At 39.1% G+C, this 12,341-nt stretch overlaps 1 protein-coding gene across 1 annotated transcript; it reads right to left on the bottom strand.

Annotated features, from left to right (window-relative positions):
* Positions 1-267: 267 nt before the first annotated feature.
* On the bottom strand, positions 268-1,332 carry LOC143559359 (uncharacterized). The gene is made up of 2 exons (XM_077047958.1): positions 998-1,332; positions 268-871 (listed from the first exon to the last, which is right to left on the bottom strand). The coding sequence occupies exons 1-2, from the start codon at positions 1,330-1,332 to the stop codon at positions 268-270; spliced, it is 939 nt and encodes a 312-aa protein (XP_076904073.1).
* Positions 1,333-12,341: the final 11,009 nt, after the last annotated feature.

Genomic DNA, 12,341 nt, shown 5'->3' with positions numbered 1-12,341 from the left:
GGGAAAGATGATTCCTGCATCAAGGAGTTTGATGATTTTTTTCTTAACGACCTTTATTATTTTCGGATTAATCCTCCGTTGAGGCTGAACGAAGGATTTGAAATTATCCTCCATAAGGATTTTATGAGTGTAGAATGAGGAATTAATCCCTTTGATGTTGATAATCTTCCATGCTATCACCTCCTTATGCGCTTTCAGCACCTTCAACAACTTCAATTTCTCGACCTCCGTCAAGGCAGACACGATGATGATGGGTAGCTTCCTCGGCTAGTCCAGAAATGCATACTCCAGATGATCGGGTAGATCCTTAAGTTCTAAGGAAGTAGGAAGGCTCTCAACGGAAGGTCGGTCTCTCGGATCGTCTCGCACGATCTTAACAACTGACTCTGAATCTAGGGTTGGTGACACGGTGTCATCCATCAATGGTTGAGCGGTCATGGCAACCATCTCGATCTCTGAAATCTCCCTATCAAGAATCTGTGGGTCCAAGGTAGGTCCTCCACAGATGTCAGTGAAAAACTCCCGCACATGCGATACGGTGTTGTCAACGAAATACAGGGAGTCGTTCGTCGACTTGGGGTGCTTAAGTGACTGTCTTACGTCAAAGGTAATGTTATCATCCCCAAATTTCAGAATCAATTTGCCCTCACGGATATCGATCAACGCCTGTGCGGTGGCAAGGAATGGTCGGCCTAAATTGAGCGCGACTCTATCATACTCATTCATATCCAGAATGACAAAGTCCACGGGGAAGATGAACTTGTCTATACGAACGAGCACGCTCTCAACCACCCCTCGCGGGTATTTCACGGAATGATCAGCAAGTTGGATACTCATTCGGGTTGGCCTCAGTTCGCCAAGACCCATCAGACTGAACACAGAATACGGCATAAGATTGATGCTGGCCCCAAGGTCGGCCAAAGCATGTCGAACCGTATCGTCACCTAAGATGCAGGGAATCGTAAAACTCTTAGTATCGGCCATCTTTTCAGGAAACTTTCTCTGCAACACTGCAGAGCACCCAACACTCAACGGAATAGAAGAGACCTCAGCTAGATTCTCCATATTAGAAAGAATGTCCTTGAGGAATTTAGCAAATTTGGGCATCTGAGTGAGCACATCAAGGAAAGGAATGTTCAGGTGAAGCTGCTTGAGAAGTTCGAGGAACTTGGAGTTTTTCTCCTCGTCTCTGTCCGATCGGAGTCTCCCAGGATAAGGCAATTTGGGTTTGTAGACTCTCAGAGGTGGGTTAGATGATGATAAAGGTTTATCGGCCGACTTCGTACTCGCTGGAATAAAATGCGGGTATGCCTCATTCGGAGGAGGCTCCATATGGATCTCCTCATCCACCTACTCCTCTTCATCAACCGCAGGTGTGACAACTCTCGAAGGATCAACCTCCCTTTATCTTCTAGCACCGCTTCAAGTAGTCACAGCTTTGGCGAACCCTCTCGGATTTTTCTCAGTATTACTCGGTAGTGAACCCGGTGCTCTCTCGGATAACTGGCTAGCGATCTCTCCGACTTGACGCTCGATATTAGCTAGAGAGGTGGCTTGGTTCTTCAGCATAGCATCGTGTTCCGTAAATTTCGTCTCATTCGTTACTCGGTTCCTCTCATCTCGCTTCAGCAGCTCAGCCATCACCTACTCCAGTGAGGCTTGCTTCTCCTCTCTCCCACTTGTTCCGAACTCTCCTAACCTGAACTCCCCTACCCGAATAGATTCTTTCGACGCTAGTTTTGGTATTGGGCTTGGTAGCCACTGGCTTGTCCCCCTCGATAGTTATTTTGATTTCTCCATCCAGTGTTCCCTCCGAAGGCGGGGTTTTGATATGTCAAGGGGTTGTTGATGAAGTCAACCTCCTCCTGGTTGCTAACTGGCTTAAGTAGACAGTCAATGGTATCGTGACCTCCTCGGCAAACCCCACACTTCGCGACGCTCTTAACGGTAAGATCTCTAACGAGTTTGTTCAAAGCATCAATCTGTGCGTGCATGCTGGTGTTCGAATCGATCTGAAGTACTCCTCTCAATGACGTGGAAGAATTTCTGCCCCTCGTAGCTCGCTGCTAGATCATCAAAAAGGACGACACACTCATCGGGATCTTTGTTCTTAAGGAGGTTCCCATTAGCAGTTTGGTTCAACATCTCTCTCACGTAGAATTTCTCGATAAGCATGCACTTATCTAACCCTTGATGAGGAAAACTAAGAAGGAGGTCCTTGAATCTTTCCCAAACTTCCCCGAAAGACTCATCGGACCTCATGCAGAAGGAAAAAATCTCCTCACGGAGTCGAGAGGATTTAGATGGCAGAAAGAATTTGGTCATGAATTTCTCTTGAAGGCCCGCCCAAGGGGTGATGGATCCAGCAGGTAGTGACTTTAGCCATTTGCAGGCTTTGCCAGCAAGTGAGAAGGGGAAAAGACGGAGATAGATGGCTTCATCGTTCATGTTGCCGATATTGAAAGTTTCGCATATTTGAACAAACATGTCGATGTGGTTTGAAGGATCTTCGCTCTCTAGCCCTTGAAATTGGAGTGCGGTCTTGATGACTTGCATGACGTGGGCAGGAATAGACCAGTTGCCAGTGGCGCCTCTGTCCGGTAAGGTAATGCTAGAATGAGGATTCGGGTTCGGCCTACCATAGTCAGCTACTACTCTCCTAGGCGGTGGATCAACCATGTTCCTATCCCTAGAAGAAGCGGAAGAAATAGAAGAAGAAGAATCAGATGTTGTCAGTGAAACAGAACGCTCTCTCTCGCGCTGGACTTTCTCGGTATCATCAGACGTTGCAAGCTTCAGAGGTCCTTGTGAGCGAGTACGACGCATATGACTAAAAAGAAAAACTAAAACTAACTAGGCTAAAATTAAACTAAAAACAAATAAAAACTAATAAGCAGGTAAAAAGAAAACAGGTAAGTCCCCAAACTCGGGTAGTTCTCTGATCGCCTCAAACCGTGTCCCCGACAACGTCGCCAAAAACTTAATGTGCGAAAAAATATATATAAATAAAACACAAATCGCAACTAAGCTTAAAAAACCAAACAATCTATCCTAGTTCACACAAACGACAAGTGTACCAGTCGCGTATAGCTAAGATCAGGAAAGTCCGGATATCGAAATCGAAGACACGTGAGAACGGCTCAGATTACAAACCCTAATCCAAGTCATACCTAATAATATTTAATTGATTTTATTGTTTTTTATTTTGCTTTAATTAATTTAACTAACTTACTTAACTTAACAAAACCAACAAGAAAACTTAACGGCACTAACAGGGCTCTTAGCGAATATGGAGAAACGACTACCTAGGCAACAGTTCAACGGTTAACGGAATTAACTAATCACAAGACACCGGGATCTTAAAATAATCAACTAAGGCTTATTAAAATTTGCTAGATCACCTCTCGGTCTCACCAACTAACCCTCACAAATCTAAGAAAATTGAATAAATGCATCGGGAAAATGATTACTAAGGTACCCTAACGACGCATCTCCTCTCGGACTCAATGACACAAAACCCTCTTAAAATTGGTACTAGCAATTATAGGGATAAAGGGGTAACAATATCTAACCCAATATAAGACACATATTTGCATGCAAAACTAAACCGGATAAGACCAAAACTCGCTCTCGCGCAATTCTAACCTAACCGAATAAAGACGCGGGACAAACTGACTCCCTATGACCTCTCGGTCACAAGGAAGATGAAACTATTGAATTTTAATAACTAATCACACTCAAGATTCCAATGGTCACGCTAACCACAAACAGATCAAAAACACCAAGTCTAAGACCTAAACGTTGAACCCTAACCGAACGACACACATTAAATCAATCAAAGTAATACGAGGAATCTCAAGCAATAATTATATAAAAACAATATTTAAGACATCAAAGATCGAATTAAATAAAGTCTTTCAATAATAATACGTTATGTGATCAATCAAAACCAAATAAACCGTCAAACAAAGTCAATATTCATCTCAACATAGGTAGTTCAAATAGTTTTGTTGAGTCTAACAATTGACCTAAGGGGGAGATTGTTGAGTCAAAGATTTGTTCTAAAAGACATATGGAAGATTGGAATCTTCTCAACCTCCTCAGAATTCGCTAAGTATGGATCCGTGCACACCTTAGACCTCCGAGCAAGCTTTTACTTAGCTGGGTACGATATTTTGTCTATCGGGCAAGGTTATATTCAAGAAGTCTTCTTTAGTGGATATCCGAGCAGGGTTTGCAAATTAGTACATTGCCGGGCAAGGTGCACTAGTTTATGCAGATCCGGGCAAGGTTCAATTTGTCAAGAAAGTCTGTTCTTCAGAGCAAAGTAAAGTTCACTCTCGAGTAAGCTTTTGGCTAACCAAGCTCATGAAGCCAAGTGATAGGAAGACCAGGCAAGGTATTCGTTAATAATTGTGGTCCAAGTAGGCTTGATATTTTAGTGGAATATTTCTAAGTAACATCGGGCCAGGTTCAACTCAAGCAAGGAACAGTGCTACCGAGCACACTTTTCTAATAAGTTATTCTCTAGCAATGAGTTGAGTGGACCATCGAAGAACAAGGTTGCTCGTAAGGGTTTGTCGGGCAAAGTCTGGCAAAGTCAAGAAGATTGAAGTCTACCCGGTGAGTATTTTACTTAGTAAAATACTCTTCAAGTGTGCCCGGGAAACTGATCCCGGGCACACTTCTATGTTACCAAGTCCTGAAGGATAGCAGAGTACACAGCCTACTCGGAAAATGGATATTGTTGCAAAGCCTACCCGGAAACTTGTTTTACACTTAGAATATTTCTAATTATGTAATTTGAATATGTATTTACGTTTGGGGTTTCTAGAAGGAATGACAGCTGTCCTAGGGTGGCAGGCCTATAAATAGAATGTTTTAGGGCACGCCGCCTAGGGACCAACTAAGAATTTTGTGCCTTTACACTTTTCGAATAAGAAAGAATATTTCTCGAAAGTGACGGCGGTCCTAGAATAGTACGGATAAAACTTTCCTTCAAGAAACCCTAAATCGATTACCCTTTGTATGATGAACATTATATAAATGGAAATCTTTTCAGTGAATCTTGTGTGTGTTAGTTACCTTTGATTACTGTTTAGCAACCACATCGTTTGTTATTGATTCCGCCTTTAACAAACGGTAATCTTTCTAAATATAGCAACCCGTCATTAACTCCCTTGTCGACACATCTATTTGTGTGAGTTATGGCATGCTTTGAGTAAGATCCAGCTGAAATCGGGGACCTGACAAGTGGTATCAGAGATTGTTGCTGCTATTTTGGAAAGATTGTTGCTGATTGAAGATTTGAACAAAGATGACGTAAGCATACCACTGTTCCATTGAAAAGTGACATCAAAAACTCTGTTCTTCATTTTTCTTCCAGATCTACAATCATTTGGTGTTTTCTCTTCCTTATTTTGTTTAAATCTTTAATTTTTATATATAAATCTTGTTCTAATCGCATTAGAAAACTCAGATCTGAACAACCGATTTTCAGATCTGATTATTTATGAACTCTGTTTTTACAAAGAAACTACTTTTGATTTCTCAAAATGTCTGGATACGAAGAACAAGAAGTGTCTACTAACAAGATTCCTAGATTGTATGGACAGGAAAATTTCACAAAATGGAAGGTCTTGTTTGAAGCAGCTGTTTGCTATAATGATGTTGATATGTGAAACTCAATCAAGAATGGTCCACAAGGGACTGTTGAGGAAGGTGCAAATCCAGCTGCAACTGCTGCCGTGAGAGAAAGATTGAGAAAGGTGGATGACAAGGCTTTAGCAATGTTGAAATTAGGTCTGTCTTAGGAGATACTTACCAAGGTTGCATATCATCCCAACGCAAAGGCAATGTATGATGCAATACTTGAAATGTTTGAGGGAAATGTTGAGCTCAAAAACATCAAGAAGCAAAGATTGAAGTAGCAGCTAGAAAGATTTAAGTATAAAGATGGAGAAAGGTTGAAGTCTATTCTTGAAAGGTTCCTAGCAATAGTGAATGATCTCAGAACCATAGACTATGTCATGACTGACTTTGACTTGAATACCAAGCTGCTCAACTCTATCCCAAAGGAATGGTATACTGCATGCAAATTCATCCTTCAGAAGCACAACTTCAATGACTTGAAATTGGATGATGTAGTGTGCTTCCTTCAAGCTGCGGAGATTGAGATGATAAAGAATGAGATGATTATGGAGGAAAGACCTTGCTTCAATGTTTCAAATGCATTGATTGCTCCTATGGGAAATTTGACTACCAAGAATCAACAACAAATTCCCATTATTGAAGAACCAGTTGAGCATATTACAGATACTCCAAAATCTTTTGTTGGAGGTAGCACAAGTAATCTTGGAAACCAGCAAAGATTCAATGTGCAACTGATTGATGACACTGATTCAGCCTCAATGACTAGTGGGAATGTACCTCATACTAGTGGTGGAAATGGTCAAGGCAGTGAAGCACAGGCCTTGCTTTCAATGTTTACAGAGTCATATAATGCATTTGTTGCAAAGAATTTAATTCACACAAGTGTGGTACAAGATGATCTTAAGAAGATAGATGCTGATGACTTGGAGGACATGGACTTGAAGTGGCAAGCAACCATGTTGGCCCTTAGAAGCAAAAGGCTATACAACAGGATTGGTAGGTCACTCCTATTAGGGCCAAATGAAAGAATTGGTTTTGACAAGTCAAAAGCTATTTGCTATAATTGTCAACAGCCTGGTCATTTTGCAAGAGAATGCAATATGCCAAGAAACTTCCAAGGGAACCAATTTCAGAATCAACCAAGAAATCAGCAGACTCAATATCAACAGCAGCCTCAATATTAGCAGAGACCCAATACCAACAACTTCAACAACAACTTTAACAACCATCCCAACAACAATTATAATCCCAACTTCAACAACTTCCAGACTCAAATGAACAATCAAGATCAAGGAGTGCCTCAGAATCAAGGTTTTACAGAGAAACAACAACCAAAACCTTCAAAATGTTCCAAACAACACTGTTCTAGCCTGGTCATTTTGCTATAATTGTCAACAGCCTGGTCATTTTGCTAGAGAATGTAACATGCCAAGAAACTTTCAAATGAACCAGTTTCAAAACCAACCAAGAAATCAGCAACCTCAATATCAACAGAATCAGCAGAGAATCAACAACAACAACAACTTCAACAACTTTAACAACAATCCCAACTTCAACAACTTCCAACCTCAAATGAACAATCATAATCAAGGAATGCCTCAGAATCAAGGTTTTCAGAGAAACAACAACCAAAACCTTCAAACTGTTCCAGACAACACTATTCCAGCCAACCAAAATCAGATCAGAAATCAAGGAAATGTTGCTGTAACAACACAGCATGAGGGTAACTTTGATTGGAGCAATCATGAAGAAGACATTGCAGATGATATCAAAAAAGCAAATGTGGCATTCATGGCCATAATTGAGAAAGAAACTGGATCATCATCTCAGGTACACTCTGTTCCTACTATTGATTTAAATGAAGTTATCAATGATTTGAAAATGAAAGTAGGCAAGCTGGAAAGTGAGTGTTTTGAGAAACAAAGTATCATAAATGCATATGAGGCAAGTGAAATGATGAGTGAAGAAAGAATGAAAAGTTTGGAAGAAGAGTGTGTAAACAGTTACAGGGCTCAGAAAAGGTTCACAACTGAAATAGAAGGGTTGAAGAAAATGATTATAGAAGAGAAGGTGCAGAACACAAAACTGCAAGCTGACAATGAATTCTTGAAGAACTTAGTCTCCACTGGAAACATCTGTGGAATTCTAAACCAAGTTAAGGAAGAAGACAAGTACAAAGCAGTACCACCACCTTTCAACAACAACTTTATGCCAAAAGTTGATAAAGAGAAAAGAAATGCATATCTACAACAATTCAAAGATGTTTTTCAAGACAAAGAAGAATTAGTGGATTTGTATAAGAATGTTGAGGTGAGTGAAAAAGGAGAGTTTGTAGGGAAGAAAGAATTGAAAGAAGAAAAGTCAATTGGAGTTCAAGTCTCTGAAGATTACTTCGACTCAATTAATTTGAATCAAGATGACTTGAGTGATTTGAGTTATCAAATCACTGATGAAGAAATCAAAGCTGCTGAAAGAGGAAGAAAATACAAGAAACCAGAGTCAATTGACAAACTTCCAATGTATCCACCTGTCACATCAAGAATGAGAAAGCAGAATGAAAGAACAAAGAGAGAGCATGTGTCCTTTGACATATGTGAAAAGAAGAAGGTAAATTACAATGTAGTAAAGCCTCAAAGCCAAGCAGTATTGGAAAAGTTAGAGCAGAACAACAAGAAAAGAGTAAAAGAAAATGTGGATGTTGGAAACTTTATCCCAATTTACCCTAGTTTCTCTAATCATGAAGTCCTTGAAATTGGAGAAATGGAAACCATGGAAGAATATGAGAAGAGAAAATCAAGACATAGAGAAAACCAAGATGAAGAACCACTGAATATGCAAAAAATTGTGTTTGTAAAGAGCAAGACTGAAAGACAAGACATCAAGATTGAGCAATTTGTTCCTTTCTCAATCAACTTTGATAGTCTAAAGAATCAAAAGACCATTAGAGTCAAAGAACCCAGACCAAGTGAAAGATTCAAGAAAGAAAAAGAACATGAGAGATACAAAGGAAAGGTTTGGTGTAAGAAATGTGATGAGTATGGTCATCATACAGACTCTTGTAATGAAAGACTCAAATTCAAGCCTTTTCATGTCCCAGATGAAACAAAGTATGGACAAGACTTTGTTGTGTACAAGAAAATGTATGATGAGTACCTGGGGAAGGGAAAAGTTTGTGAAAAGGAAGTTCTGAAGAAAGAAAGCCTAAAGCCTTCAATGAATGCCAAGAAACATGTGGCTAAGCATGCTCAAAGGAGTAAATCTCTTGTAAATCATGAGAGAAATATCAAACAGAACTCTCAACCCTTGAGAATCATCCCTAAAAAGGATACTCAATCTGTCAAATTTGATAGTTCTCAAGGATCACCAAACAGTGAAAAGACAAGTATCAAAGGTGCATTTCCTATAAGGAAACCAACAGAACTCACTGGTGATGAAAATTTTCTAATGAAACATGGATTTGAACCTGAAGGATTCCTTTGGAAACCTAAGGCTGAAACTAAGGTTGAGACTGTCGCTGATGTAAGAGACTACTCTGAAAAGAAAGACTATGCGGTGAAGGAGTGTGACACTGCATCAGATGACTGTCTAAGCTCAACCTCATTTTTTAAAACTCCAAAAGAGTGTGGTTATGAAATAGACAATTCAGACAATATAGAAGTCACTCATGAAGATCCTAAACCAACAACACTCACTTCCCAAGCTGCCTCTGAAACTGAATCTGATGAGCTGCAAGTTGATCTAACTTGCACTTCATCACTCAACAAATCAAATTTTTTTCTTATGTGCAGGAACAGTCCACTCCTCTGAATGACATATGGTATATGGATAGTGGTTGTTCTAGGCACATGACTCGTGACAAACGATCACTTGTCAATTATGAAGAAAATTTTGAAGGTCTTGTAGCATTTGGGAGTGATGAGAATGGTGGAAAGATTGTTGGGAAAGGAATCTTAACAAATGGAAAAGTCTCATTTGATAATGTATTTCATGTTGAGGGTCTTCAGTATAATCTATTGAGTATATCACAAATGTGTGATAAGGGTTACAAAGTCAGTTTTGATTATTCTCACTGTTTCATCCTAAAACCTGAGTTTGTGATTCCACCTGAAATGATTATGATGATGGCACCAAGAAATGGCAACTTATATGAATTGAATATGAAAGAAGCTGTTTCTAGGGGAGGTGCATGTTTTGTGTCCAAAGCCACTGAAAATGAGTCAAAATTGTGGCATAGGAAACTTTGTCATGTGAACTTAAAGAACATGAATAAACTTCTCAAAGGTGAGCATGTAATTGGCTTACCTACAAGAGAATTCAAATTGGAAGATCATTGTAGTTCATGTCAAAAAGGAAAACAACACAAATCTACTCATAAGCCAAAGATCATCAACTCAATTGATCAAGTACTTGAATTACTTCACATGGATCTCTTTGGTCCTGTGAGTGTGCCAAGTATAGGAAAGAAAAGATATTGTCTTGTGATCATTGATGACTATTCAAGATATACTTGGGTTTATTTTCCAAAGTACAAAGGATGAGACTGCAGAGTTGATTAAGGGTTGTGTAACAATGATTGAGAACAAACTGAATAAGAAGGTTAAGATGATGAGAAGTGACAATGGTACCGAGTTCAAGAATGGAGACATGCAAGAATTTTGTGCAGAAAAGGGAATACTACAACAATTCTCAGCTCCTAGAACTCCTGAACAAAATGGTGTTGCAGAAAGAATAAATAGACCTTTGATTAAAGCTGCAAGAACCATGTTAGCAGATGCTAATTTACCTGTTACATTTTGGGCTGAGGCCATAAATACAGCCTGCTATGTTCAGAATAGGGTACTTGTCAACAAAAGACATAACAAGACTCCTTATGAAATTTTTCACAACAGAAAGCCTTATATCAAAAGTTTCAAGCCCTTTGGATGTAAATGTTTTCTTCTAAACACTAGAGACTATTTGAACAAATTTCAAACAAAATCTCTAGATTGTTTCTTTGTTGGATATTCTACACACTCTAAAGCATACAGAGTATATGTGAAAGACCATTTGAGTGTTATAGAATCATCTGACATTATCTTTAATGAGAATCAGTTCAATACAGTTGATGGTGCAGCATGGCTGTTTGATCATGAAAAGTTGATAAGGTCTTTCCAGATTTATCCTGAAGACTTTGATGACTCTTTCTATAGGACCAGTGTAATTGAAGAGAAAAAGAAGAAAACATTGGACTTGGAAGAATTATGGAAGAAGGTTTCTAGAAAATAAAAGGAATATACTTTTGTAAAGAAGTCCTCAAGTGAAATTGTTGAGCAAGATCAAGAAAACCATCAAGAAAAGAACCACAGTTTTGAACATGATCATACTGAGATCAATTAAGACAATCAAGAAGTACATAATGATCAAGTTCAGAATGAGGGAGACACAAGTATCCTATTAAATGAAGAAGAACCTGCATCTACTGCAAGATTTCAAGATTTATTTGAGAGATTGAATTTAGAAAACACTGGTGCATCTACTTCAGGACAACATAATGAAGAAGCACTAGTTTCATGATGCAGAAACTGATTTGATCATTGAAGAACCAGATCTCAATGAAACAAATCTTGACACAAATGTGTCTTCAGATATGATTGTACAAACTCCTTATGTAGAAAAGAATCATCCTTCTGAAAACATCATTGGAGATTTGCATGAAAGAGTCACAAGAAGTCATTCTGAAATTGCAAACATCTGTCTTTACTCTTGCTTTCTATCCCAAATAGAGCCAAAGAACATTGCTCAAGCACTAAAAGACAATAGTTGGGTGGAAGAAATGCAGGAAGAACTAGCACAGTTCAGAGATCTACATGTGTGAGATCTTGTTGACAGGCCAATAGACAGATATGCAACAGGAACTAAATGGGTTTTTAGAAACAAAAGGGATGAGAGGGGTTTGGTGATTAAGAATAAAGCTAGACTTGTGGCACTAGGATGCCTTCAAGAAGAAGGAATAGACTTTGAGGAAGTCTTTGCACCTGTTTCAAGACTTAAGCTATCAGGATTTTTCTTGCATATGTTTCCTCAAAGAACATTAAGGTGTTCCAGCTTGATGTTAAGTCTGCATTTCTAAATGGAAAGATTATTGAAGAGGTGCATGTAGCTCAACCTCCATGTTTTGAGGATGCTTTGTATCCAAACAGGGTGTATAAGTTGAACAAAGCCCTATATGGATTGCGTCAAGCTCCTAGAGCTTGGTATGATGAGCTGTCAAATCATCTTCTTGAAAATGGTTTTAAAAGAGGAGCCATTGACAAGACACTCTTCTACAAAAGAAAGGGATCAGACTTGCTTCTTTTACAAGTATATGTGGATGACATCATCTTTGGATCTACAAATGAACAAATGTGCATGGTGTTAGAAGGGGTAATGAAGTCCAAATACAGCATGAGCTCTATGGGAGAAATGAACTTCTTCCTTGGATTGCAAGTTCAACAGAAAGCTGAAGGGATCTTCATTTACCAGACCAAATATGTGCAGGACATTTTGAACAAGTTCAATTGTCATGAATACAAAACTGCTTCAACTCCAATGGACACCAAAGAAAAGATGATTGCTGATGAAAAGGGGGAGCCTGTAGATGAACATGAATATAGAGCCAAAATTGGGTCCCTGATTTACCTTACTGCAATAAGACCAGATATCATGTTTGC

This window comes from Bidens hawaiensis, unplaced genomic scaffold (assembly GCF_021521415.1).
Source record: "Bidens hawaiensis isolate Kalapana, Puna unplaced genomic scaffold, B.hawaiensis_p1.1 tig00001088_1, whole genome shotgun sequence".
NCBI lineage: Eukaryota > Viridiplantae > Streptophyta > Magnoliopsida > Asterales > Asteraceae > Bidens > Bidens hawaiensis.
Note: the sequence above shows the minus strand (reverse complement) of the source record. Positions and strands in the feature narration are given on the sequence as shown.